Source organism: Prunus dulcis, chromosome 6 (assembly GCF_902201215.1).
Source record: "Prunus dulcis chromosome 6, ALMONDv2, whole genome shotgun sequence".
NCBI classification, from domain to species: Eukaryota; Viridiplantae; Streptophyta; class Magnoliopsida; order Rosales; family Rosaceae; genus Prunus; species Prunus dulcis.
Window position 1 is genome coordinate 6,764,734 of NC_047655.1, and position 27,792 is coordinate 6,792,525.

The 27,792-nt window shown below is 37.2% G+C and overlaps 4 protein-coding genes and 2 non-coding genes across 6 annotated transcripts; 2 read left to right on the top strand and 4 right to left on the bottom strand.

Moving 5' to 3' along the window:
• The first annotated feature begins 1,664 nt into the window (after nucleotides 1-1,664).
• Nucleotides 1,665-4,553, top strand: LOC117629640 (elongation factor 1-alpha-like). The gene is made up of 3 exons (XM_034362199.1): nucleotides 1,665-1,771; nucleotides 2,733-3,215; nucleotides 3,321-4,553. Exons 2-3 carry the CDS (start codon nucleotides 2,754-2,756, stop codon nucleotides 4,200-4,202), a joined length of 1,344 nt encoding a protein of 447 aa, XP_034218090.1. The 5' UTR covers nucleotides 1,665-1,771; nucleotides 2,733-2,753; the 3' UTR covers nucleotides 4,203-4,553.
• LOC117633331 lies at nucleotides 2,461-2,544 on the top strand. Its single transcript, XR_004586638.1, has one exon. It is a non-coding gene; the product is annotated as a small nucleolar RNA SNORD25 (small nucleolar RNA).
• Nucleotides 4,554-11,986: 7,433 nt separating the features above from the next.
• Nucleotides 11,987-12,748, bottom strand: LOC117631999. Its single transcript, XM_034365358.1, has 2 exons — nucleotides 12,420-12,748; nucleotides 11,987-12,322 (listed from the first exon to the last, which is right to left on the bottom strand). Exons 1-2 carry the CDS (start codon nucleotides 12,506-12,508, stop codon nucleotides 12,112-12,114), a joined length of 300 nt encoding a protein of 99 aa, XP_034221249.1. The 5' UTR covers nucleotides 12,509-12,748; the 3' UTR covers nucleotides 11,987-12,111.
• A 1,663-nt stretch (nucleotides 12,749-14,411) lies between these two features.
• On the bottom strand, nucleotides 14,412-14,484 carry TRNAK-CUU. The gene has a single exon. It is a non-coding gene; the product is annotated as a tRNA-Lys (tRNA).
• Nucleotides 14,485-15,348: 864 nt separating this feature from the next.
• LOC117631816 (pentatricopeptide repeat-containing protein At1g09220, mitochondrial-like) lies at nucleotides 15,349-17,346 on the bottom strand. Its single transcript, XM_034365130.1, is given in 4 exon segments — nucleotides 15,349-15,580; nucleotides 15,689-15,783; nucleotides 16,037-17,127; nucleotides 17,129-17,346. Coding segments are annotated over 2 exon segments (942 nt in total). The 5' UTR covers nucleotides 17,215-17,346; the 3' UTR covers nucleotides 15,349-15,580; nucleotides 15,689-15,783; nucleotides 16,037-16,271.
• Nucleotides 17,347-23,548: 6,202 nt separating this feature from the next.
• On the bottom strand, nucleotides 23,549-27,316 carry LOC117632261 (proteasome subunit beta type-4-like). The gene is made up of 7 exons (XM_034365698.1): nucleotides 27,186-27,316; nucleotides 26,688-26,752; nucleotides 26,007-26,083; nucleotides 25,667-25,796; nucleotides 25,372-25,531; nucleotides 25,046-25,231; nucleotides 23,549-23,846 (listed from the first exon to the last, which is right to left on the bottom strand). Exons 2-7 carry the CDS (start codon nucleotides 26,747-26,749, stop codon nucleotides 23,733-23,735), a joined length of 729 nt encoding a protein of 242 aa, XP_034221589.1. The 5' UTR covers nucleotides 26,750-26,752; nucleotides 27,186-27,316; the 3' UTR covers nucleotides 23,549-23,732.
• Between the last annotated feature and the right edge of the window lie 476 nt (nucleotides 27,317-27,792).

Here is a 27,792-nt window from a genome sequence, read left to right on the forward strand (position 1 = left end):
TCCTGAGTTATCTTGGTTGCGCTCCTTGTTACGAGATCTGTGTATTTTCTTACCTACGTCTCCCATATGGTGTGATAATACTTCTTCTATTGCTCTTTGCTTCCAATCCCTTTTTTTATTCACGGACTAAGCATTTAGAAGTCGACTACCACTATGTTCGGGAGAAAGTGATTCGTGGTGAGTTGAATGTTAATTATAATTGCTCGATCGCTAATTTGTTCACTAAAGGTCTCAATTCTTCTCAGTTTAAGACATTTGTTTTCAAGCTTCCTGTTCTTCAAGGACCACTCAGCTTGAGGGGGCCTGTTAGACCTTTGACGTGGATAAGTCTACTGAGTTTTTGAATTTGAATTCATCTTGTTTGAATGACAGTTCTTTATCCTCTGGTTCTTTTGAAATAGGAGTTTTATGTTGCATATGACTTTATAGCTTAATAGCATATATCCTGGTTTGTAGGAACAGTTTATGATTTTCAAACTTGTACTTATCTATACAATCATTATAAATACATAGCTGCAACCATATTGGTTTTGCAAGCTTTCACGCCATTTCAAAGTCTTATGGTAAATTGGCACACAGATGGAGTTAAAGAGAATTATCTCCAATTCATAAATTTATAATAATTGCATAAGGAATTAAAATAAATTTGAACATTTCCCATGTTAAAAATACTCTAAAATAGCATTGTGGGGAAAATGTAGTATGGTCTAGAAATGAAGGGTTTAAAATTAGGAATGAGGTTTTTATTTGGATATATGTGGGTGTAACTGTTGTGTAACATGTCGGTTTCACACTATCATTTTATTCATTTGTACTTATTCCTTTTATAATCTTGTGTTTTATTGAGTAATTAGAACGAGAATCAAATAATTACTCCATAAAATAATGAGAATCAAATAACAAAAATAAGAGAATGAATACAAATGGGCAGCATAAGAGTATGAAAATCTCTATACTTGTGCAAAAGAGTAATGAGAGTGAGATATCACCGCAATGCAAAAATGCAAAGAGTGTTGTTGCTTTTTTCCTCGATCAATTGGTACTATTTATTTTTTTTTAAATATAAAAAACGATAATATTTTATTGATAAGAAGAACCAAAACAAATACAAAATCATTATGATGCCAAATTGTCATTGACTTAGTCTATTAGACTACAAATATATATAGTTTTGTTTATGATACAAATGATATCAAGAGAAAAAGAAGTAATATTTTAAAAGCTTGAGCTAAAAGCTCTCTACGTAACCTTTAACAGATTTCTATAATTGTTGCAAGTGATATTTTTGGGCAGAAAATAAAGAAAAGTAAAACGAGTGTGATAAATTACAATATTTGATGGATGTTATTCTTTATAGCATTTAATAAATTTGCGAGTGTCATTTTTTGGCGGATTGTATATTTGATTCCCGTTAAGAATTAGTTAAAAAATTATAATATTCAATGAATGTCGTTAGCAGTTAAAAGAGCGAAATGGAATTACCCGAAATGTATAATATGCCAGCGCAGCGCATTATGACACGTCACACGTGCATGGATGACGACGTCAGCAGCATAACTCGCAAGTAAACACTACAGCCGTTAGATCAAATCACCCAAGATCCAAGGGCGGCGAATGAAACCCTAACCACAGTGACGCAGATTGGCTTCTATTTAAAAATTCACAAGCTCCTCTCACTTTTCTCATCTTCTGCTCTGTCTCGCTCATCACACCAAAGTCGGCGAGAGAGACCTCTGAATCTTTTTCCAGTTCTTCTCCTCCGTTTCTTCAGGTTCAAATCTTTGTCTCTTTGTTACAGCGTTTATTTAATAAATTCAGTTGCGATTCTATTTCTCCGATTTAGCTCTAATTCTTTTTAGATGTTCATGTCTCGAAAGCTTTTGAAAAATTCTCCTTTTGTTTGTTGTTTGTTGAACTGATGAATTTGTGAACTGGGTTTTGTTGGTGTTTGTGATTAGATCAGGATTTTCGTATAAACTGCATGTGGGTTTTAGGTGTTTCGTTTTTCTGATCATGTTTGGGAAATTTTTTTTTTCCCCATCTGATTTTGTTTTTGGATTAGGGTTCTTTTCAATCCGTTCTCATGCCTCTTTAATTAGGATTCGGAAAAAAGAAAATATTTTGTTTTGATATTTGTTTATATTTTGATGAAGTACAATCATGTATCTGAATGATGGTTTGGTATTCTTATATACTCTGTCCCTATATTTTTGAAAAATATTAATCCCTTTTGTTATTATGCTTCATTATCTAGTTTGTGGATTTGATCAGTTCCATGTGACTCGTTCCCTTGAAGCCATAGTAATAGGTGTTGCTTTTTGAAAATATCCCTTAAATTTTTTAAATTATGTTGATTTGGGGAATTTCAGGAGCAACTATATTTTCCCATTTCGTATTTTGTTGTGATTACAAAAATGAGAGATTTCTTTTTGAGATTATAGTTGTGAGTTGTTATTTGTTGGAAACAGTGATGATCCTACATACCTGTAATGATTTGCAGACATGATTGCAAATCTTTATGAACATCTAAGGGACTGAGTTCTGTAATAGTAATGCATCACCCTGTTTTTTTCATTAGTCTTTAAAGTTAGTTGTTTTCTTCGTTCTTATGTTATGCTCATGGCTCTGCAGTGTGTTTATTGTTTGTTGACGAATATCCATGTTGTGATGATCTTGTAGTCTATTCAAGCTAATTTGCTCATTGAGTTTTGGTAATCGGTTTGTGATTTCAGTTATCTTTCTGAAATCCTGTAATGGGTAAAGAGAAGTTCCACATCAACATTGTGGTCATTGGCCATGTCGACTCTGGTAAGTCGACTACCACTGGTCATTTGATCTACAAGCTTGGTGGTATCGACAAGCGTGTTATCGAGAGGTTTGAGAAGGAAGCTGCTGAGATGAACAAAAGGTCATTCAAGTATGCCTGGGTGCTGGACAAGCTCAAGGCCGAGCGTGAACGTGGTATTACAATTGATATTGCCTTGTGGAAGTTTGAGACCACCAAGTACTACTGCACTGTTATTGATGCTCCTGGACATCGTGACTTTATCAAGAACATGATTACTGGCACCTCCCAGGCTGACTGTGCCATCCTTATTATTGACTCCACCACTGGTGGTTTTGAAGCTGGCATTTCCAAGGATGGTCAGACCCGAGAGCATGCTTTACTTGCTTTTACTCTTGGTGTTAGGCAGATGATTTGCTGCTGTAACAAGGTGAGCCTTATGTTTTATATTTCAATTGGTATTGGATATCAGCCATTGTTGTAGTTATTCAGAAGCAGTTCTAACTTGTCACATGACATCAACTATTGTTTACAGATGGATGCCACCACTCCCAAGTACTCAAAGGCAAGGTACGATGAAATTGTCAAGGAAGTCTCATCCTATCTCAAGAAGGTCGGGTACAACCCAGAAAAGATCCCCTTTGTGCCCATTTCTGGGTTCGAGGGTGACAACATGATTGAGAGGTCCACCAACCTTGACTGGTACAAGGGACCCACCCTTCTTGAGGCCCTTGACTTGATCAGTGAGCCCAAGAGACCATCAGACAAGCCCCTTCGACTTCCACTTCAGGATGTGTACAAGATTGGTGGTATTGGTACCGTCCCTGTTGGACGAGTTGAGACTGGTACCCTGAAGCCTGGTATGCTTGTGACTTTTGCCCCCACTGGGCTGACTACTGAAGTTAAGTCTGTGGAGATGCACCATGAATCTCTCCAAGAGGCCCTTCCAGGTGACAATGTTGGATTCAACGTGAAGAATGTTGCTGTTAAGGATCTCAAGCGTGGTTATGTTGCTTCCAACTCCAAGGATGATCCTGCAAAGGAAGCAGCAAACTTTACCGCTCAGGTCATCATCATGAACCACCCTGGCCAGATTGGACAAGGATATGCTCCTGTTCTTGACTGTCACACCTCCCACATTGCTGTTAAATTTGCTGAGATGTTGACAAAGATTGACAGGCGATCTGGTAAAGAACTGGAGAAGGAGCCCAAGTTCTTGAAGAATGGTGATGCTGGATTTGTGAAGATGATTCCCACCAAGCCCATGGTTGTTGAGACCTTCTCTGAGTACCCCCCACTTGGACGATTTGCTGTGAGGGACATGCGACAGACTGTTGCTGTTGGTGTCATCAAGAGTGTTGAGAAGAAGGATCCAACTGGTGCTAAGATCACCAAGGCCGCTGCTAAGAAGAAGTGAACCGGACTGGCTCATCAGATTTCCGCAGGGGAAATCTTATATAAATATAATAATAGTAGTAAAAACTTACCTATTGTCACTATTACTATGGTTTGTTGGTCATACTGTTTTATATGTTATAGTTTTTGGTCATCATTGTTAGGCATTCAGTCCCAGAATTGGGTGCTTGACAGGCGGTGGCGACGTTACAGCATACGGAGTCCTTGTCCTTCGGTTCGGTGTTGAGTCTAGGTGCTTTGGATTTTACCCAAGGCAACTAAATATTTTTGTTGTTGGTTCTGCTACTCTGGATTTTAATTAAAAAAACTATGTTTTATTTTCGTAATGATTCTATAGCCCTTTGGTAGTTCACATTTCCTCACATGTGCTTTGTCCTGTTATGGTATATGAATTTTGATGCAACATGTTTGTTGATGCCAAATCTTATATCGTGTGCATATCCTGCGATATCTTAAAAGGCCTTCGGAGGCATTCTTGTTCTTTGTTTATTCACACTGGTTTAGTTTTATCGTGGAATTGGACTTGTGCTGTGTGCCTAACAAAAAGTATTAGACTTGTGGAGTCCGGTTATTAAAAGCATGGTAAATTTGGATTCCGATTAATTCCAATATTCATGTGTTAGTAAACGGATGAAAACCGAAGTAATTTTAAAATTCATGTGTTAGTAAACGGAAGAAAATCGGAATACATTAAAACAGCTGTTCTTAAGCAGCCATATGTGTTTTTGAGTAAGACTCAAATGAAGAGCATAAATACTCATTTTTACTAGTAGTAATCTGATCCAGAACCGACGTTTAAATAAAGGATAGCAAAGCATGGGGGATAAGCTGATAATTGAAACTTTGAAAGTAGATAACCTAATCTACATAGCTTATAGGGATCCACCCAAACCCTATTCCTCGCATCGCATTTTGGCAGCAATTTTGTCCCCACATCTCCACGATTAATCACGTATGCATATGCACAGTCCCGATCTCTTGGACCACAGGAGTCCAAGAGATAGTGGTCACCCACCGTTGGATATTAATTCAATGGTTCAAAATGATATATATAAATGCAATATGACATAAATGATTATTACCCGTCAAGTCAACCGTTGAATTTACATCCAACGGTGAGTGACCATAAATCTCTTGGACTACAGGGGTCCAAGAGATCAAGACTGTGCATATGCATTGCTCTCTTATATTCATTTTTGTAATCGTGAGGCAACAAAACCTATGTTAATCAGAAATTTTTGAAGGAGCGTGACTCTCATATACGTATTTTGTATGTTGACACAGTATTCTAAAATATAAACCCGTCATATGTATATTGATTATAACAAATAATCTTATGACGATCACTCTGTCATAACACGTATTTTGTCTGTTGACACAGTATTCTAAAGTATAAACTCGTTACACATGTATTGATTATAAAAATGGTAGTATAACCCACAATGTAGTATGACGATCACACTCAAGTACTTTCCGACGGGTCGTAAAGTACTACATGAATGAGAACAAATACTATATGAATGAGAAACATTGGATATCTTATTCTTCTTATGGGTTTTTCTTCTATGATTTTGTGAGGACCTGTCTTCTTTCTGGTTGCTGCCGTGGAGTATGACATAGTATTTACTATTTGTGTGCATTTCAAAAATCTTATTTTCAAATTTTGAGGCAAGTATGAAATATTCTGTAATACTAGATGAATCACAAATGTGAATCTCAGATGGATACAAGGAGGGAACTTTCGCATGCGAGGTCCACAAAAGGACTCTTTCGTCCCATATTGAAGAAACAACGCAGGGCAGAGGCAATGCTTTCTCTCTCTCTCTCTCTCTCTCTCTCTCTCTCTCTCTCTCTCTCTCTCTCTTCCCCCAATAAAAAGGAACACTCTTCCATTTAGAAATAAAGGTTTTTTTTCTTATGACTTCTGTATATGCGTCAAATGCTAAACTCATTGATTATTAGTAAAAACACTCTATATATACAAATTCTGTGGACAAAACCAACATTGGGTAAACCATTGACATATTCATACCTTGTGTTTTTGCGTGATTGTTTATCTCTTTATTTATATTTTGACTCTTTAATAACACCATACAACAATATGACCGTCACTATGAAGAACCACTCGATAACAAGCCGACATCAATGTAAAAATTTAGGGGCAGCGACTGCAGAATTCTCAGCCTACTTGAAGGGCCAGTGACAAATTGGCTCTTAGAGCAATCCCATTGATGCAGCCCAGCCCGAGGCAAGGGCAGAAAAAAAAAAAAAAAATTTCGCTCCAGCGGTGCGTCCAGGCCCGGGGGTGGTGTGGGACCCACCAACTCGGGCCAGCCCAAAGGCCAAACCAGCCCCAGGTCCAAAACGCCGTTGCTGACGTCAGCGTTCGCTCCAGCGGTGCGCCCAGGCCCGGGGGTGGTGTGGGACCCACCAACTCGGGCCAGCCCAAAGGCCAAACCAGCCCCAGGTCCAAAACGCCGTTGCTTCAGCGCTTGCGTCACGCTGACGTCAGCACGCGCCAGTTCAAATTTTTTTACCGTTGGCGCGTGCATTGCCTTCCGATCTGCTTCTCCTTTCTAATCCAACGGCTGAGGCTTTTTTGGGTGAAAAAAATATGAAAAAAAATCGTAAAAAATTCTTAAAAATTCTAAAAAAATCTGATATTTTTTTTTCTATAAATACCTATAAATACCCTTCACTTTCAACATCAATACTCTTACATTTCATTATACTTCTACTATAATTCACTCTTTTTACACAACATTTTCCTCTTTTTCATCTATCATTTTGATTTCATATTTTTATGGCTTCTTCTATCGAACCCGGAGGGGCTTGGAGCACCATGGAAGATGTTTCCTTGTGTGAGGTTTGGCTCCAAATTTGTCATTGTCCCGTGTCCGGCAATGAGATGAAATTTTTTCATATGTGGAAAAAAATTCATGCCGAATTTTGTGAAAAAATTCTGGGGTCTACTCGTACGGAGATGGCATTATCCAGTAGGTGGAAAATTCTCAATAAAGAGTTGGGAAAATGGAGAAATGCCCTAGCAAAAGCGATGGACAACTATAGAAGTGGGCAAAATCGTACTAACGAGGTAAGTATTTTATAATTTTTGTTTTATTAAGTTAAATCTCCTAATATATATATTTTGTTAATATTGCTTGCATTTTCAATATGTTGTTAATATTTTTTGCATTTTCAATATTTTGTTAATATTGCTTGCATTTTCAATATTTTGTTCATTTTGCTTGCATTTTCAATATGTTGTTAATATTTTTTGCATTTTCAATATTTTGTTAATATTGCTTGCATTTTCAATATTTTGTTCATATTGCTTGCATTTTCAATATGTTGTTAATATTTTTTGCATTTTTAATATTTTGTTAATATTGCTTGCATTTTTCAATATGTTGTTAATATCCAATATATTTTAAATATTGATTGCATTTCCATTTTTTTGTTAAATAGATGATTCAAGCACAAATGTGGTTCGGTGCAACCGGGGGTGGCAAAAAAAGTTTCACCCATCATGAATGTTGGGAGGTGGTGAAATATTGCAAACGCTTTGTTATTATTCAGACGGGTCCGGAGGTTGTGTTAAACGAGACGCCACTCCGTGATTCAATGACATCGGATTCACCTCTCGATTCTCCTATGAGTCAAGACTCACCCATCGAAAAGGAGCCGAGGCCCATTGGCCGAAAGGCCGCGAAGGCAAAGAAGAAGGGTAATTCAAGCAATCAAAATTCACAATTTTTTGAGGAAATTGCAAGGCAAAACGGCATAAGAATAGAAATGGAGCAAAAACGCCAAGATCACGAGTTGGCCCTTCAAGCTGAGTATGCACGAGAAAGGGAGTATTTGCGCAAAAAAGATATGGACAAGACAGATCGGGAAACCATGGCGATGGATACAAGTCATATGTCCCCTAAAACAAAACAATTTTGGAAGCTAGAACGAAGGGATGTTATGAGAAGAAGACTTTTCCGGGATGATGGGCCTAGCAACACGGATTGGTTAAATGATGGAAACCATTAAATTAGTTAGCATATCTTTTATGTATTTGTATTTTAGTTGTTTTCTATTAAAGTTGTTGTAATTCATGTATTTTATTTTAGTAGTAATTCATAATGACTTGTATTACATTTCATTATTTAATAAACAAAGCATTCAATAAATTACCTTTTTATTCAACATATTCCATACTTCAAACAAAACATAATAAAAATAAAAATAAAAGTACAAACAAGGCACAATAATAAAAATAAAAGTACAAACAAGGCACAATAAAAATAAAAACACAACCAAACCATACTAAATAAAACATAAGCAAAGCATCTATTCTCCATCATTAATCTTCATTGCCTTTCACCGCCCATAGATGCTCCATCAAGTGAAATTGACGGATTTCATGAATATACGAAGATTGCATCTCCGTATATCGATCTATCATTCGGGTCATCAAATGACCATCCCTCACCAACGGTTCCGGCTCAAACGGTTCTCCATTTGGCCCCATGGGCCTTTCATAAATCCGTGTCAAAGCCGTGTTCATTGGATCCGGTTCGTAGACCTCTAAAGCATCATAATAGTACTCATCCTCCACAATCATATTATGGAGGATGATGCAAGTCATCATAATGCTTCTGAGGATCTCCTCATCAAACATGCGGGCCGCCCCTCGAATAATCAACCACCTGGCTTGAAGGATGCCAAAACACCTTTCGACATCTTTCCTGTATCCCTCTTGATATGTAGCAAATAATTTTTGCTTCTGGGATTAGGGATTTGGGATGGATTTGACAAAAGTCGTCCACCTCGGGTAGATTCCATCAGCTAGGTAGTATCCCGTCTGGTATACTGTATTGTTGACTTCATAGGTGACATTGGGGCCCTGGCCTCTCAATACATCGTTGAAGACGGGGGATTAACCCAGCACGTTGAGGTCATTTTGTGATCCTGCAACTCCGAAGAAGGCATGCCAAACCCATGTGTCGAAACCAGCAACCGCTTCAAGAATGATACTTTTTTGGCCTTTTCGATTTCCATAATCACCTTGCCAGGCAGTTGGGCAATTCTTCCATTGCCAATGCATCCAGTCGATGCTACCAATCATTCCAGGGAATCCTCGAGCTTCGGCTTTTTGTAGAAGCCGTTGGAGGTCCCTGGGAGTAGGTCTACGCAGGTAGTCCCTAGTGTACAGAGTTTCAACAGCTTGACAAAATCTTACCAAAGCCTCCAACATAGTGGACTTCCCCATCCGGGCAATCTCATCCACCTGATCAGAAGATGCTCCATACGCCAACATTCATATAACAGCTGTAAGCTTTTGCTCCGGAAGAAGCCCCAAAACCCCAGTAGCATCACACTTTTGAACAAAGTATGCATCATAATTGCAAATATCATGCATGACTTTATTGAACAAATGAGGTTGCATTCTAAATCGCCTTCAAAAATCAACATCATAGTACAAAGAAGTTGGGATAAAATAATCTTCCAAAAGATTCTTACCCCGAGAATGCCTATGTCTTTCCACATTCCGGCGGCGGCCGGCTTGTGAACTATGGCGGCAACCTTGGTTCTCTTCTTCTTCCAAAGCCACTGCTATGAGAACTTGCTCATCGACTTGTCTCTGCAACTCATTGACTTCATCTGCTCTACGGTTTCTCTCTCTTGCCTCTCCAAACATCTCCTAAATTCTTCCATTCAGAATGAATGAAGTATGAATTATAAACTCTCACAAATGAAAATATAGAAAGATGTGGTGTGAGAGGTATGAGCTGAGACTCTGGTTTTATAGAAAATTTTGGCAAGATAGACATGCCACGTGGCTTGATTTTATTGGATGAAAATCTTATCTGAAATTTGAAATTCATCCCAAATTTGAACCCTAATTTGTATGAAATTTGAATTTTGAAATTCATCCGAAATTTGAACCCAAATTTATCTGAAATTTGAACCCAAATTTATCTGAATTTTGAATTTTGAAATTCATTCGAAATTTGAACCCAAAAATTTATCTGAAATTTGAACTTTGAAATTAATCCGAAATTTGAATCCAAATATCTTATCCGAAAATTTTATCTGATTATGAATAGTCTTGACACGTAGGAATCTGAAAATCTTATCTGAAAATATTACCCAAATTAATTATTTTCATTAAAAAATAGGAGGAAAAAACAAAAAAATGAATAGTAATTGCCATGGCTAAGGGCAACGGGTGGAGACACAATTTACTATTTGCAAGGGCAAGCACTATTCACGTGAATAGTGCTTGTCCTAGCTCCGCCCTTGCCATGGCTAAGGGCAAATGGGTGGAGTTGCTCTTACAGTGAATCTTGTGTTCTTCTTTTCTTGATCTAAACAGTGAATCTCAGCCATCACAATCTCCATTCAAATTCTAGCCGGAGACACAATCATTGCTGCCCCAGGGTAAAAATTGGTTTACAGTCCATGACATCGAAGACAGGACAAGAGTACATATCGGGGGTGCCTTAATTCGACAGTAAAAGATAGAGATATGTCAACGATGGCGTGACCAAAAAAGTGTGCAAATTGATAAAGATGGGTGTTTGTATTTATTTATCAACAGTGTCAGTTGTTTCATCATACGTACCATTTATGCCCACTGCTTTTAATGTGATGTTTTGCTCATGTCTTCGACATGTTTGTTCCAACCCAACCCCAAAGGAAAGAAAACCACAACATTATCACTTCATCTTTCTCCAAATTTAACTACACTATACACCTTATTTTGCTTGTTCGGACCAGCCCTTTCATTTATTCTAGTGACGCCGCCACTTTTATTTAGTTTACCTTTTTTTTCTTTGGATACAAGCGATATTGAGGAAGGAAAAATCGAATTTAGGACTTCGGATACATAGATAAATATTTTTAACCACTTCAGTTACAAGCCCCTTAGTTTTACCCTTTAAATAAAGAGGGACGCTATTCCCGTCTACCATTCCTATTTTCTTACGTCTCTTGGAAAACTGAGAGACTAATGCTGCAGTCATGGTTGGGTGCCCACCTTCTATGGTAACTCACTTGTTTGAGTGCTGCACATATCTCACAATGGAACACAATATCAAAGAGTATTGAAACACAGCTCCAGCCCTTTTTCACACTTTCCTTTTCAAAATTGTAGGAACCACATTGGACGGATGGATGAACTTCCAACCACTACATTGAATCGCCTACCAATTTCAGTTTAACAAACTTATCAATGGAACATAAATTTTTCTTTATTTTCCTTTCTTCCTTTTAAAAGCATGTAGGGTTGAACTCGAACCAAAGGTTTATACATGTATGAGTTCTAGGGTTGGGGCTAAGTAAAATGGAAGTGGACATCGAAGGTGAAGAGGAAGGAAAAAATGCGTGGCTAATAAAAGGTTGAAAAGCTCATGGCTTGTGAGAGGAGAGGACATCAACGAAGAGAATACGTGGCTTATATATTATTCATATAATAATGCCACTCGCTGTTTTTCTTGTTTTACTAATTTCTGCACTGAGGTAATTTCAATGATCTGTCTTCTGCTTCTTTTTCTGCCCCAAAAGATTCTGTTTCCTTTTCTTCCTCGAGATTCTTTTTCTTTTTCTTTTTCTTTTTAGGATGAATTGCCTAGAAACTTTCATTTATCTGTGAACAAGAATTTGAACTTGAACAATGTGTGCAGAGAAACAGTCCAAAACAAGAACAATGACATCAAAGCAAGATCACAAAACTACAAAAAGGCAAAAAAAAAAAAAAAAACAAACCGGCCAAGGAGGAAACCAGATCGAAGATAAACTCAAAAGATATGAACATAAAAATTAAAACAAACCCCACAGATAATATTAAACATTAAGCATAAGTAGGTCCAAAAACATAAATATTTGATTAATTAATAAGCTAAGCGAAGCTAATTAAGCTATGCAGCTTTTGCAGTACAAGCCAAATAACTGCAACACAGATCATGTAGCACACTAGCCAGATCTTCATCAAACCCGCCTTCCCTGATCTCTTCTCCCACGCTTCCACTGCTTCTCTCAAAACCCAGTTCTTGATTTGCATGCAGCTCTGCTCTGGCTTGTGATCTCTGCCTTTTCATGGCCTCCCTTCTGCGATCATGATCTGCCATCCTAAAACAAAACCACCCACAAAAAGAAAAAAGAATAAAAACCAAAAACACATATTCAAGAGAGAGAGAGAGAGGGAGAGAGAGAGATGAAAATATACTCCTTAGAGAAGGTGAGATGATGATGGGTTATCCCTGAAACACACAGAGGAAGGCCAAAGGTGCCATGGAGGTTTAACATGGACTGCATTTTTTGTTTTATTTTCTCTGGTTTTTGATGGCTGTGGAGAAAAAATAATTGAGGGAATTTTAGATTGTATGTATGTATCTATTTCCAGTGTAGGTTTTTGGGGATTTATTTTGGGAAATGAGTTGGTGTAAGCTCTGAAAAGGTAATTAAAGCAAAAGGGGTTGATCTATCTAATAGTAGAGAGCAAATCTGACACACTAGGTTATAGGACCATGGGAGAGATGCATACTGTGAAAGCTTGCCACATGGTAAGGGAAAGGACATGGGCTCTCATTTCTTGCTGTCTGATTACAAGGCAATATGATTTGCTTCATGCATTTGGGTCTAAACCAAGCCCAACTTGTATGTTAAGTCAAGTCCAGTAAGTGTGTTTCTAAGCCTAAAAGCCCAGATGGTGAGGATGCCAAAAAATTTATAACTGGAAAGTAACGGCGAGTTTAGTTTGCAACCTCGTTAGAGCATCAACAATAAACTCCCTAAATTACATTTTTAGATAAATTTTAGGGAGGAATAGGAAAAATACAACTTCAACCATGCTCTCTATCCACATTTTAAAATATGGAGACTTCTAGGAGCTCCTAAATTTGAGGAAAGAGAGATAGACCAATTAAAAAAGAGTTAAAGTATTTATGACTTCATAAACTAGAGAGTATGATTGAAGTTGAAATTTTATAGAGAGCTCCTAAAATAATTTTTATATATTTTTAACTAAATTTTAACTAAAAAATAGAAATCATGATTATAGATGCTCTTAAGAATTCATTTGGTTCACAGAATGATTTTCTTAATTGAGTCCCCGTTCCTAGAGAATGAGAATAAATGATTTTAATTCCCGTGTTTGGAAATGCTTGAAAATAGTAACCATGAAAATGAAATAGACTTTATTCTCATTTTAATATTTGGTTTGTACAATAATTGAAATTAAATTATTTTTTTTCTTACTTTTCCACTAGTACCCTTACCTGATCATGGTGTTTTTGAACAGCCTTATTGATCTGTTGATGCTTTTTGAATTAATTGCATGCCTTGTAGTCTGTCCCTGTGGCCGTGTTCGTTAATAGTTAATTGTCTTTCTGTAATAAAATTTACTTTAAAAGAATAGAAATTTGCATAAATACCATATGAACTTTTAGGCATGTGAGTAAGTACTATCTTAACATTTATTTTTTATTTTTAACCATCTGAACTTTGAAAGTGTTGTAACTCACTACCTATATCTAACTCTTTTAAAATATTCGTTAGGTGTAAGAGTATTTATGTCAATTCAATATAACTGAGAGAGAGAGAGAGAGAGAGAGAGAGAGAGAGAGAGAGAGAGAGAGAGAGCTGCCTTATCGTTAATCCATCCTCCACATCAGTAGCATTCAACGGGTCCATATTGTCCATGTCCCAAAATTTAATTTGGAACTCATCACTTGCATAGCAGCCAAGAATAAGTTCTTGGTAGTTGGTACGTCGTATCAAACTGCACTACCCCCAGTTTTTTTATTTCCTTGACTGTGCCCAATTTCACTACTTTTGGTGCCCTTAAAATTGTGAAGTTGCTTATTTAGATCTCTCAATATAAGGGACGATTGTATGAAGGAGATTGTGTTGAATTTGCATGACGGGTGAGATTGGCGTTGGAAAAAGGTAGGGGGATAGGAAAGGCTTTATATATACATATTCGATTAAGCATCCGACATAAGTGATGGATTGCAACACTTTAAAAAGTTCAGTTCAGGTGGTTAAAAATAAAAATTAAAAGTTTATGCAATAATAGCTCACATGCCTAAAAGTTCAGATGGTATTTATGTAAATTTCTCTTTTAGAAAAAAAAAAAAAAAATTAGTGCTGTGAAAAGCTTTTGAAGATTGAAGATGAAGTTTGAATACCAAAAAGTTAATAAAAAGGGAAACACGATCGCCCACCGTGGGGCTCGAACCCACGACCACAAGGTTAAGAGCCTTGCGCTCTACCAACTGAGCTAGACGGGCAACTTGTTCGAGTGTGGACACTTATGATTATTAGAAGGCTATTGGCATATCGTAGAAGGAAAATATTTTATAGTATGATTTTTAAAATAAATAAAAAAGGCTAAATGATTCAGTCGTTAGCCTGAGAATTGAAATGGAAGAAATGATAGGATAGTGCAGCAATTTGCTTTTGTTTCTGAGAATAGACATTGGAATTATCCTGGAAAAGGAGCTAATAGATTTTATGCCAGTCCTATGATAATGGTTTCACAGTGAATGCAAACATTTGACGTCTTCTTCTTACATATATGGATTCTAGCTAATGTCATATAGTTTAATTGCTCGTGTGGTTTATTAACAACTCAGTTTTATGAGAAGAAAATGAAGAAATGGAACTGTCAATGACTGGTTGGATCAAATTATTCCAAAACGTTTCTCCCAAATTATCCCATCCAAGTCAATCTGAAGGAGGCAGAATAATCCAACATCCTCATATCTGGAAGAAAATATCCTAACCCAAGGATAGGGGAATTTCTGCTCGAAGGAGCTCCAGCGGAGGATCAGGATCCACCACCTGCAGCATCCACTTTGAATGCTCCAGGAAATCACAGAACAAAATACAAGAGCAAGTGAGAAGCAGTTGGTAGCTCAACGTTGTGCTTTTTATCATATACTTCTCCACTTCCAAGATATTCATAATTCTTCAAACAGGGTCCTTCAGCAAGCTCTGTGAAACTCCAGTGGAAGAAACCGAGTTTAGATTAGATTACAGAGGCAAAGGATATTTCCAGTTACCATAACCTAAGTGATCTCATTAATAGACTGGTAGTAAGACCTCAAAAGTGTGGTCTTTCTACCCTTGTAGTTAATTCAGGTTATTCAATCTTTCTTAAATAGTCAAATTCTAATTTCACAAAATCCCGTTATTCATAACCCTAAGACTACGTCAGATGCCCGCATAAGGTGATATACATAGTGAAAAATCACGAAACCAACTCTCCCTTCATCAATGAATGAAGCCTCTGGAGTTCAGTGATGGCATCCACACTCTCCTGCATAAGACGGACAAATGGATTCTGCTGTGAGGTTTGTTGCAGATTGGCTTGAGGCAGCTTGGCTGCATATGATGAGAAGCGTCACATTAAAACATCAGCAAATACTTTTTGCTAAAACAATTCAAGAAGAGTTTTAAATGAAATATGTTCATAAGTGAAGAGCAACGTACAGGCTGAAGCATCAATAGCCTGGATGAGAGTAGCTCGTAACTGATGCATAAGTCCATCTTCATCAAGAGTTGATGTTGGCTGCCATTCCTTAGTCCTATAATTGAAGACACTGTAGCAGTTATTTTCATCCCAAGCTTGGCAGGTGCTTGGATTACCAATAAATTTAAGATTTTTATACTGTAGTATTGATGGAATGCACTATATACAGAAACATGCCCTACTACTATTCATCGTCGGATTTTTTGTTCTGCAGTTTGAAAGATAACACTCTTTTACCAACCGTAGCTCCTGTTAAACAAAAGAAGACAAAGAAGATGACTTAGGGGGTGGAAGTGGTGAAGACAAACCTGAATATGACTGGTTTCAATCTTGTCAAGTAGGGGAATAAACAAAACCGAAGAAAACGATTGTCTGAGGCTGTCACGCCACTTCTCAACCTGATGATAAATTCCCAAACGCTCAAATGCATTAATAACTTGTTTTTCAGATATTGGCCTTGTTTTCTCAAACTTGAGATTATCTAGCAATCACCATCAACATTCATAATCTCTCTCAACCATAGTTGCCCATCTTCAGCACCAGTTAGACCAAACTATGCCCTGGAAGTTTGAAGGCATTCCTCTCATCCAGCAAGCTTCTCATTCTCTCGGCATCACTGCACCTTCCAACCCCAGCAAAGATGTTGGACATAAGCACGTAGTCTCCCCCATATCCTCTCTCCATCTCCAGTATCTTCTTTGTCACCCTCTCACCCATTTCCACATTACCATGAAAGCTACAAGCACCCAACAGGGTCCTCCAGATCACAACATTAACGATATTGGAAGGAATCTCCAAAGCCATATTTTCTGCTTCTTCTAATCTCCCTGCCCTCCCTAGCATATCTAATAAGCACCCATAGTGCTTGATATCTAGTGCAATTTCATACTCGTCGACCATCTTCCTAAAGAAGTTCAGCCCCTCATCAATTAATCCTCCATGACTACAAGCATTGAAAATACTCAAGAGCGTCACTTGATTTGGTTTGAGACCAACTTGCTCCATACTATTAAAATACTCGATGGCTTCTTTCCCCTTTGCACGCATTGCAAACCCAGAGATTATAGATGTCCATGACACCAAATTCTTCCTCTCAACAGATACCTCCTCATATAATCTCAATGCACTCTCTATGCAGCCACATTTTGCATAAGAATCCAAACGGGAATTGGTGACACGTATGTCAGATGCATTAAATCCTCTCTTCTCACCGTAAGTATGAAGTGATTGGCAAATCTTAAGAGCCCTAAGAACCGAAACAGCTGGAAATACGGCCAGAAGTGTAATCTCAGTAGACTCAACGCAATCTTCAACAACGATTCTTCGAAACAAAGCAACAGCTTCACGGGGCTGATTCTTTCGGGAGTAGGCATCAATAATAGCAGTACAGGACACAACAGTAGAGAGACCGAGCCAATTTAAGCTCACCCCATTTGGCCAAACCAGTTATCATGAAATTCCAAGCGACAGAATTCCAATCGGGCATTTCGTAGAACACGTGGAGAGCAAGGAGCAGCCACAAGCAACATACATAATAAGCAAGGCAGTCTGAACATAGACACGGAAATGGAAACCGAGTTTGTGAGTGAGGGCATGGATTTGGTTACCTGGGTTGTTGGATTTTAAGGTAATGGAGGCGTGGAGAAGAAAGGAGTAGGTGAAGGAGTCGAAGGAAAGGGAAAAATATTGGAGGTGTTTGTAGAAAGTGAAAGCTTCACGAGGGAAGGGGCCAAAGGAATAGCAACGAAGCAAAGTGTTGAAGAGGAGAAGAAGGGCAGTTGAAATGGAGTGATGGAGGAGAAAGCCAGAGGTGAGAATGTGAGAGTGGATTTGTTGGGTGGCTGAGCGACTAGTTGGGTTTTTTAGCAAGATAGAGGCCAAGTGCCCTGCTTGCTTGATCTGGGTTGGTGTTGAAGACAATGAAGAAGGTGAATAAAAACAAAGGGCTTGAGCTCAAATTCATCTTCACCATCAGGCACGACCCATGATTCAGAAGGATGGGTTCTCTTCTGGTAGAATGAGAACTTGGCGGGAAAGCCCATAGGTTTTGGTGATGTCAGCTAATTTCTGAAAAAAACTAATTTCTGACCCATGAGTTTAGCTTGCAACCTCTTAGAGCGTTTCGACCGGTTGCTCCAAACCAGGATGGGACAGGGCCCAAGCCCAGACGACGCCTTTCAGCGGGCCAAACTTGGCAGGGCAAGTTGTGGGTCCCACGAAACCAGGCCAGCCCACAAGCAAAACCAATCTTTGCTTTAGCATGAGTTTATTGACGTCAGCAACAACAAAAAATTTCAAAAAATCTAAAAAAATACTAAAATTTTCAGAATTTTAAAAAAATAAATACTTAGTCATATTTTTCACTTCCCACACCAAAACTCTATACAAATTCCTCTACACCGCAAGCCTTTTGCAATGGCTGCCACTATTCACGTGAATAGTAACAGTCCTTGCCTCCTCTTGTCCTTTGCCATGGCAAATGGGTTGAAGTGCTCTTAGCCCTATTTGGTTCATGGAAAAAGAGGCTTGGAAATAGGAAATTAATTGCTTTATCATATTTGATAAGTCTAAGCATGAAAAATCGTTGCCTTGCAGGTTCTAAAATATGAGGGAAAGTAAAGCCCTCCTCCCCCTTGGATTTTGTTTTTCTCCTCATAGGAAAGTTTAGGGAAATGAGCCAACATTAAATACAAATTTTCCATGACCATATTGTCCCCATTCACAATTTAGAATTACAATATAGCATTAAATGCATTTTTTTATTTGATTTTATATGGGTATAATTGAAAAATTAAACAAACTTTTTTTACATTCCTACACAAACCAAACATGTGAAAGGAAATAAAGTGATATTTATTGATTACTTTCTCAGGATCACCAAACATGGGAAAGGAATCTCCATTTTCCATCCCTTAGGAAATGACACGGGAAGTGATTTTCCCTCAAATCCGTTACGTGAACCAAACGAAGTCTTAAGGACCTCGTTTCGTTTGCGGAATGAATCTTGGTCCCTGGAGGCTGAGAATGAAAGACTCCTATTTTGGAAATGCTAAAATGAAAAAAAAAAAAATTTCGTTAGCGATATATTGCATTCATAGATCAAGCACAGAGGCCGTTAGCCGAAAAGGCCAGTACATAAATTAAAATTTCTTCTCCTTTGATTATCGCTTATATTCAAAATTTCTTCCCTTTTCGACTAGTGCTCTTCTTAGCTTTGTCAGCTTCTTTCTCAAAAACTTCTAAAGCGGATGTCTTCAAATTTGTGAATCAAATTGAAGCCTAGCTGGTTGTATTGGTTTAAACTGGAATTAGATTCAAAGGGGTTTCAGTTTGTACTAATTTCTTGATTTCCAAACATAAATATGAGGGAGACTAGTGCAAAGAAATAGCAACGATCTCATTCCTTGTATGAAAGTTTATAATAATTCCATTTTATAATTTCATTACTCTTAATTTAGTGATATTTTTCTTATCAATGTTGAAAGGATTTTCAGATTTTAAATTTGTCTCGTTGATAAAGAATTATACTTTTTAGGAGTAGCAGCATGATCATGATAGATACAGCCCGGTGTAGCGTAGATACACATTGACAAATATGTATATGTTTTGTGTGTACAAATTATAGTAGTGGAATGCCTTCTGCCGTACATATTTTTGTGGCCAACCAGTAAGGGAGGCTAGCACCAGAAGAATGGATTTATTGCATGTATAATGAGATATTTAAACCTGAGAGGTCCAAAGCCTCTCATGGGTCTGCATCATCATAAATGAAACAAGTTGATGAGTGATCTGCAATGAAAAGTCAGCAACAACAAAAAAAGCCAAGCAGCTACAACAAAAAAAGCCAAGCAGCTACAACATTCTACAAGTTCACAAAGTAGAATGACTTGTAGTATAAGAGATTTTTTAAGCTCGACCAACATTGTTGGTCGACTCCGTAACAAAGTAAGTTTTTGAGTCTAATGATTGTCTAGTACGATTCCAATCTTTGATTGTACAAATTTAAGATCTTCAAACTTGTTCGTTCCGGCTTCGTTGTTGATTTCCAAAATGAGGTGTAGTTGCAAGTATATAGGTTTACCTCTTCGCATGAAGTCATGAGGGAAGGTGCTAATTTACCTTTAATTTCAATCATTGAGTTCGAATGTTTAGAAAAGTCCTCAACAAACTGTACTCCTCTTTTTTGGGTCAAACCCAACATTATCCCTAGGCCCTTCTCTCTCTATTTTGGGTGTGGTGTGGCTTTCCCTTCCTGTTCAGTTACCAAAAGGAGGGAACCATACACAATCAATCGGTAGCAAAGTCACCCTTTCAACTGAAGTACATAACAATATGCCAATGGGTCCACCACGTGGTGGTGGGTTGTCTTTCCTCCCAATATAACCAAAAAAAGTATATTTTGGAATGAGACCTGCAGATGCCATTCACTGAATAAAGGGCACCCTTGAAGAGTCAGTACATGAGAGGCCGAGACATGATTGTGCCCTTTTCCTTCTTAAACCATTGAACTAGATTCTACATAATGTGACCACTCAATAGTGCAACTCAATGCTCCTAGCCGCCTATTTTTTAGGTCGCTTCTTAAGGTTTTTCTTGTGAAACATTAGCTAAATCAATAATACAACATGTATTAAAAGGAAATCATTTTGTTGGTAATCAATTGACTAAACAACGAGGACGATTCAGATCATTAGAAGACATGTCGATGCTCGCACTTCCTTCACTTTCATATTCTCCCATATTTATAACAAACAAGTGACACTACTTTATCATGTCAATCACAAAATACAGCATAAAAAATATACAAAAAATGTACATCAGCAACCATAGATCAGACATGACACATCTTATGTTGAATGGAAAAAGGAAGCAGTAGGAATTTACAGATTTGGCGTCCGAACTCCGATTGGGGTGTATGATACCTTTCTGAAAAGGGAACGATGCAAAGAGTCAAACCCACAGCTTTGCTGTGATATATGGTGAATTTTGAGCTTTTGAGGTCGTTTAGGCTTCCAAAACAACATTTAAAAGCTGAAATTTTTGGACTTTCATTTTTTTAATGTTCATCTATATTTGTCTCTGTTTTTTGGTCGATTATAGAAAGGTTGTCAATTATTTCAATTTTCTATCTAGTCGTATATAGATATTTCAGAAGAAAAACATGTAGTAACAAGCACAAACCCTAGTAACAAGCATAAACCTAATAACAAGAAAAACACGATGAAGAAAAAATCATGGAAAAAGAAAACAAAACGAGGTATTGATCAAAGAAAAAATAGGGAGCATACCTTCACAGATGGAGGAAGGAAGCTGTTCGTCTTCGCAGAGAGAAAAGCTAGGGCAAGAGAAAAACGTCTGATGAAATACTTGAGGGGGAGGTTGGATTTATTTTGGTCTTTGTTATTTATAACTCTCCCCTTAAAACCTAAAATTTATCACTTACTGAAATCCTTACAAATATATGACCTTTCGAATACACCTAAATTTAATTCAACTTTTTTATAATCCTAATTGAATACACCCATATTTGAATGGACTTTTTAAAAGTTCATATAAATCCGAATTAAATACACCAAGACTTGTAAAACCTCTTTTAAAGTTTGTATAAATCTAAATTGAATACACTCGAATTTTTAAAATCTTTTTAAATGCTTTATAATACTAATTGAATACACCCCCTAAATAAATAGGAATATGGTGAGCCTGATGCTTCCAATTACATAACTGTTGATGCCTTGTAAATTTTTATCAGTCCACTTGATCACCAGCTTAGCATTTCTCTCGTGAAGTGATTGAGATAACTCCATGTATCAAATGCTGCTTTAGCTGCTTTTTGTGTCTGTGGTTGAAGTTGCTTTGTCTTTAAGCTGTATGATTTGACTATAAATTGGGGGGGCCAGCATTTGCTGCGGTGGGTAATGATGCATTTTAGAGTTTGGCCGACCTGACAAGATACCCCCGACACTAGCTAGCATAGGCCGCCTTTTAGCTCCTGTCTTATATATGGTACGGCTGACGTTACCCAAATGACCTCATAATTAAAAGGAATTTTATTTTCTTATAATTATTAGTTCCATGAAAATATATGTAACATGTAAATTTTGTGTACTGGTTTATTGGGGCTGATATGCTTGTGGCTGAGTCTTTACTTCATGGAAATATATATATGGCTGGAGACGGTCTGGATAAGTACACACAGAATATTCAAAGCCATGATGGGTTACTACAAAATACCTCTTTCGTAGAGCAAAACCAAATCATGGATGGAAGGAGAGTAAAGCATTGAGAGGTTCGCTACGCAGGAGAGATGGCGCCGTCGTCGATCATGACCCTGTTGAGGGGGGGGTGGGGGGGTGCTGGGACGCCAGTGTCATCTCTTCTGCATAGGAAACCTTGCATATGCGCGAAAACCACTACCGTGGCAAACAATGGCAACCAGAAGTTTTAGTTTTGATGAAAATGGGGTTCAATTTTCTTTGTCTTAGCAAAATACTAAGAGCACAGCAAACTTAGTACACTTCAAAAGAGTAGTATTTTCATTTTGTTCTCATCCTTACAGTTTGCTGTTTACTCTTCGCTTTGCAGGTGCAAAATGCCTGCATTTTCAGCTCATATATGTCTCTGGTGCAAGTTCTCTCGGTTTCTTCTGTGCCAAGCTTAGACTTTCATGGCATGATATTTCCCCCCGAGAAAAGCATAAGAAGGAGCCCGCACTTCCAAGCTTACAAGCATCTAAACAACTAGCTGCATAAAACTTGGTTACCGATGTCTCTATTTTATTTTGTTTGTTTGTTTTTTGTTTTCATAACAATAAAGAATGTCATCTCATATAAAACATTCCTTGATAGTGGATAACTCATCCAAATTATTGTAAACATTACATGTACTCTCTTGGAAATGAAGTGTTTTTACCTAAAATTCATTTTGATTGTTAATTTGTTGGTCTAAGATTCAACTGAGTCAAGCATACTAGAAAGCTAGATCCAGGTAATGTTCTGTTTTTGCTTCTATGTATGCTTAGCCAAGATTCATCCATATTTAACACATAAATCAGTTATAATACTATACCCTAAAGTAAAACTTTTGTCGCCCACTTAATTATAGGTCATAGATTGGTCATACCACGTGACAGTGTTCCATTACCACGCTATAAACTTTCAATGTATGTTCAATCGAGACAGTGTTTTATAAGTAGACATTATCCATCAAAATGATACCGTTTGCGTTAAGATGTTGAAGCAATAATCTATTCTTGTAAAACGCTAATTTTCTTCGACAATAACCCAGGACGTGAACAATTTTGGTCAAGTGTTTTGAGCTTCCGACAGTTTTGCCTTCCATCTGGAGAGCATAAATATAATCGTCTCCTCACAAAGAATTTAGATCATACATTTCACATCTGACGGCTCCAAAAATATTTTATAATCCAAAGAAACTTTCCAATTGTCAGACTAAGACTGATTAAAACCATCCCCTCCTAGCTCAACTTTAAAAAACACACTCCTACCACAAAGAAGCACTGTGGAGCTTCAATAACCGTGTAGAACAAACAAGAACTCATTTCTCCTGCTTAACAACAATCCATGATATCCTCCTACCGTCCCCGGTATCCCAAAAATTTTAGAAAAAGACCACTCTATTTTGTATGAAAACAAAGAAAATCAGATGCCGGATAGAATTCCTATTCCTATTATTGCATATATATATAAATGTATGCAAGTATGTATTCCGCAACCGATTATATGATCTTCAAACCACGTACTGGCCAAATGATTCAAAGGAAAATAGACATTCACTACAATAAGTTCATACTCGTTGGATGCTGCAACACCAAATTTAAGAAAACGATGGGTATTATAGCTAAAATGTTTCTCAAAAGCCAACCAGCTATATTCGAGTCAACACTGTTACAAATTCTTGGTTCCAATAACTGTAGAAACACATTAAAGTTCAACTTAGCTACTAGTTAGCTGTTTCAAGTTCAGAAGCCATGCCTCTATTCAACTACCATGATCCTTCAGCACCCAATGTTGGATTTTCGAAAGCAGAGAAACCCCAGAAAGTCTTCAAAGAGTAGGGCTGAGAGATGGTTACACCTTCTTCAGTGATTTTGGAAATCTGCAATTTCAAAGTTTAAAGTGTGTCATCTTACAAGGAAGTGCCAATCCATGTTCAAGCAAAACAATACACTCCACCCTTACAATGCACAAAATTATCAAGATCCTTAAAAACTGATTGTTGGATTTTCCTTTTTGGCCTTGCAACAACTATGCCAATTCCAAACTATTAGTTTCACTTTTAAAAACAAAAATAATATCTCATTGCTTTTATCTGATGTGTGCAAATGTGCAATATCACTTTACTAACAGAACTTTCTAGAAATAAGTGTTTTCACTTTACTAGCAAAGGAGGCAAAACGGAGGAAATTGTTTCACACCAAACTAAATCCACAAACATATGCCACAAACCTTCAGCACCTCTTCAGAGACGAAGGTGGTGTTTAAAATCATGTGATGTTCATAACCAGACAATATCTAGCATTAAGCACATCCAAAGATCGAAAACAATTTCCCTCTTAAATGACCCATCATGACCTAAATCCTTCCTTTTATAAGTATGACCAATAGAAACGATGAGTAAATTCTACCAAGCAACTCATTGTACAATGTGATTTCTGATTTGCATAAAATATATACAGAACAGATGTTAGAGAACTTGTTGGGTAGAAATAGGAAAATATACCGACAGAAAATTGAAATCAAAACCATGCAATCATGTTCATTAGCATAATACTTTTCCTTTCCTTTCCTCTGTCTCCACTTTAAACACTTTCCGGAGCTAAAGCCCAATTAATAGTCCAGTAAATAACTAGCACTTCACCAGTGAAAGGGAATTACAATACTTATCAGGCTCATGAGAGTTTCTTACATGACAAACTAGTAAGATCAAGAGTGACAAAAGTTTAGTGAAAACCTATTTGAACGTGTGAGAGAGAGAGAGAGAGAGAGAGAGAGAGAGAGAGAGAGAGAGAGAGAGAGAGAGAAAACAAAACACTTCAAATATATTTAAAAAGGTTTACCAGGTTTCATATTTAAAAAGGTTTATAAATGTTGAAGACAATTAAAGATAACAGATAGGTGAATTATATGGCAGATCAAAAAAAAAAAAAAGATAGATAGATAAGAAGGCCCTCAGTAATTGCTAGTCAAATCATCATTTCTTACAAGCCTTAATATTATGGAATCGATAGCTTATAGCACTGTTATTATTATAGAATGACAGAAGATAGACTAAATAAGATTAATTAATTACTATACCTGAAGCTTGTTGACAGCAGACCGATCTCGATAGAGAAGGACACGCATGCATTTCTCCAGTAGCTTTACACCCTCTTCAAAAGTCAAGTTCTCATGCCATTCATCACGAAGAATAGGCCGTGCAAGGTGATTTCCAAATCCTGTAGCTACATGATTGTCCTCAAAATTTACACCTATCATGCTAACCTGGATAGGGATAAAAGAATATGACAAGTAACTAAGTCAGCTCATTCAGAAACTTTATTCTTGAATAAATAAATAATCAGCTTTCCTAATTGCACACAGCATGCTACAACGCGTTAAGGGAAGGATTATATGAGGCCTACCATGCCAAGGTACTTCTGTCCTTTTTTCACTCCACCAAGGACAAGAGAGTTCCACAGTGGATTGAACTTGTTACGCCTATTGTACATCACACGGGTCAAATAGTTGTGGACCTCTTTAGGTCCCAAAGAGTTGCCATCATCCCACATGTTGTCATATAGGCTACAACCATAAAACTCAAAATGAATAATCTTTTTAACTCCAATTGCAAATGATACCAAGAAGCATAACAAAAATCACAATGAAAGCATTAGAGAAGGTATCTTCTACATAATTTTTCTTGAGAACAATACTTACATGAGCTCATCAAGATAACGTAATAGCTCTTGAAAGTCACTTATTTCTCCACTTGCACCAAGAAGAGAATGCTTTCCAATAGGCTTCATTCGTTCCACACTCTTGTATCGCAGGGTAGACCCATAAGAACCTATTAGTAAATGCATCATTTCATATTGTTACAAACCTAAACAGAAACATGAAAAGGAACATACATGGGTGTCTAAATTTGGCAACGTAAACAGTATTAAAACTCCAAAAGAGAGATGATGAGCATTGTTCATAAACCGATGGACTTTAACCTTTATGTCAAAAAATAATTAAAAATTGAAACACAATCTAAATTGGATTGGCAGCTAATCTCCCATATCAGCAGCCATCAAAATTCCATCTTTGTACTTCAAAGCCACCACAGATGTACCAGTTACATATGGGTACCTTCAAAAAATAAATTTTAAAAATAAGAATTTAAGGATTGAAATGTCATATAAAAAGCAAAATCCCCGAAACCCCATGATTGGATTTCATATTCGAATGAACCTCATAATCGTAAGAAAGTAGGTTTTTTAGCCATGGGCCTAGCAAAAGAAAATTTTGGATAGGATCCTATAGGATCACTCCCTTACAAAACCGGACGTGAAAGTTTCCTCTCATCCGGCTCAAGTAGTTACACCAAATACAGATAAAGAGAGGGGTTCCCACTTTAAAATTCTATAAAACCCCAACTACTCCTTACTCAAGTTCCCAAAGAAGATCAAGCAACATTTCAGCGATTCCTTCTTCTTTTTATTTTATTAGTATTAGATTTTCTGAATTCTTTATTCAATTTTGACATAAAATAAACGAAATGTGAAATTCTTGAGTAGTCTACTTCCCTTCGAATGATGAATCCTCTTACATTAAGGAGTCCTTTAAAATTACTAAGGGATTTACTTGTCTATGTATCATTCCATTCGATCCTTTAGGTCTACACATACCAAAAATACGCATCATACATTTAACATTAAAAATGAGAAAAGCGAGAAGTGTGAGAATAGAATACAGGGTTCTCTGAGAGGCTTCAGGGTTGCACAGTAGGCTGGGTTTGGCTTGGTTCGACTCCATTAACTGCTCAAAAAATCACAAATTCAAAATCAAAGTAACAATTATGAAAAGCAACACCTATTAATTTTGCTTCAAGGGAACGGGTCACATGGAACTGATAAAATCCACAAACCAGATAATGAAGCCTAATAATATATAACACAAACATTTGAAAAGAAACACCATAAACAAATGTCAAGAAGCACCAATCAGATCAGATCTTCCAGTAGCAGATACAAGATTATATTCGACCAGCAAACAATAATACTCATCAACAGAACACCTAAAACCCACATGCAATTTCTACAAGAAAACCAAATCTAAAACCCATCTTTGAACAAAACCCAATTCATCAATTAGCTTAAATAAAACAACTAACAAAACCAAACTTTAAAGCCACAAACATTCAAATGGGTACAAAGGCTTAAAGCAATAAGTGGAGGATAGAGATACAAACCTAAGAAACTCAAAGTGAAGAATATATGGGGGTATCTCTCTCGCCGCCGACTTGAGTCTGAAGAGTGAGATGGAGGAGAGGTTGAGGAGAACGAGATGCTTGGGGATCTAGAGAGGAGCGATTGCTAACATGGTGTCGCCTTGCACAAGCAAATTCTTTTTTCATTGAATGACCATCCTACCCTTTCATTAATTCTTTTTATTTATTTATTTAATTCTTTTTGCTTTTAATTGTGGGGGAAGATCATAAAGAAGAGAATACTGCTGAGAAATTGTTAAATAAAATATTTAATAGCCATTCAAGTTTCAAATTTTATGTTGAAAGTGTTTGTCCGCATTGAAAAGTGGTTTTGTGGTTCGTGGTATTATAGTAAGGTTTCGTGTGTTGGATTCAACGGCCACATATGCAGTGTTTTGTCCCACATTTTGCAATACTTCTTCTATTACCGATTGATTTTACAGTGAAATCTTAACTTCCTTCGTTTTATGATTAATGAAATTTTGTCTATGGTAGACAAAAATGAAACATTCTTAATTTATCATGTCCATGCCAATAAAATTAGGTTGGATATTTTGATCATTGTATTTTGATCGAATTATCATTTTTG

Excerpts from the sequence above, each read along its gene's own strand:
- LOC117629640 (XM_034362199.1), top strand. The coding sequence starts at position 2,754 with ATGGGTAAAGAGAAGTTCCACATCAACATTGTGGTCATTGGCCATGTC. Across the intron at positions 3,216-3,320 it reads TGATTTGCTGCTGTAACAAG|ATGGATGCCACCACTCCCAA; the intron begins GTGAGCCTTATG and ends TATTGTTTACAG.
- LOC117631999 (XM_034365358.1), bottom strand. The coding sequence starts at position 12,508 with ATGCAGTCCATGTTAAACCTCCATGGCACCTTTGGCCTTCCTCTGTGT. Across the intron at positions 12,323-12,419 it reads CATCTCACCTTCTCTAAGGA|GATGGCAGATCATGATCGCA; the intron begins GTATATTTTCAT and ends GTTTTGTTTTAG.
- LOC117632261 (XM_034365698.1), bottom strand. The coding sequence starts at position 26,749 with ATGGAGTCGAACCAAGCCAAACCCAGCCTACTGTGCAACCCTGAAGCC. Across the intron at positions 25,232-25,371 it reads GACAGAAGTACCTTGGCATG|GTTAGCATGATAGGTGTAAA; the intron begins GTAGGCCTCATA and ends ATCCCTATCCAG. Across the intron at positions 23,847-25,045 it reads CTGCTGTCAACAAGCTTCAG|ATTTCCAAAATCACTGAAGA; the intron begins GTATAGTAATTA and ends TTGAAATTGCAG.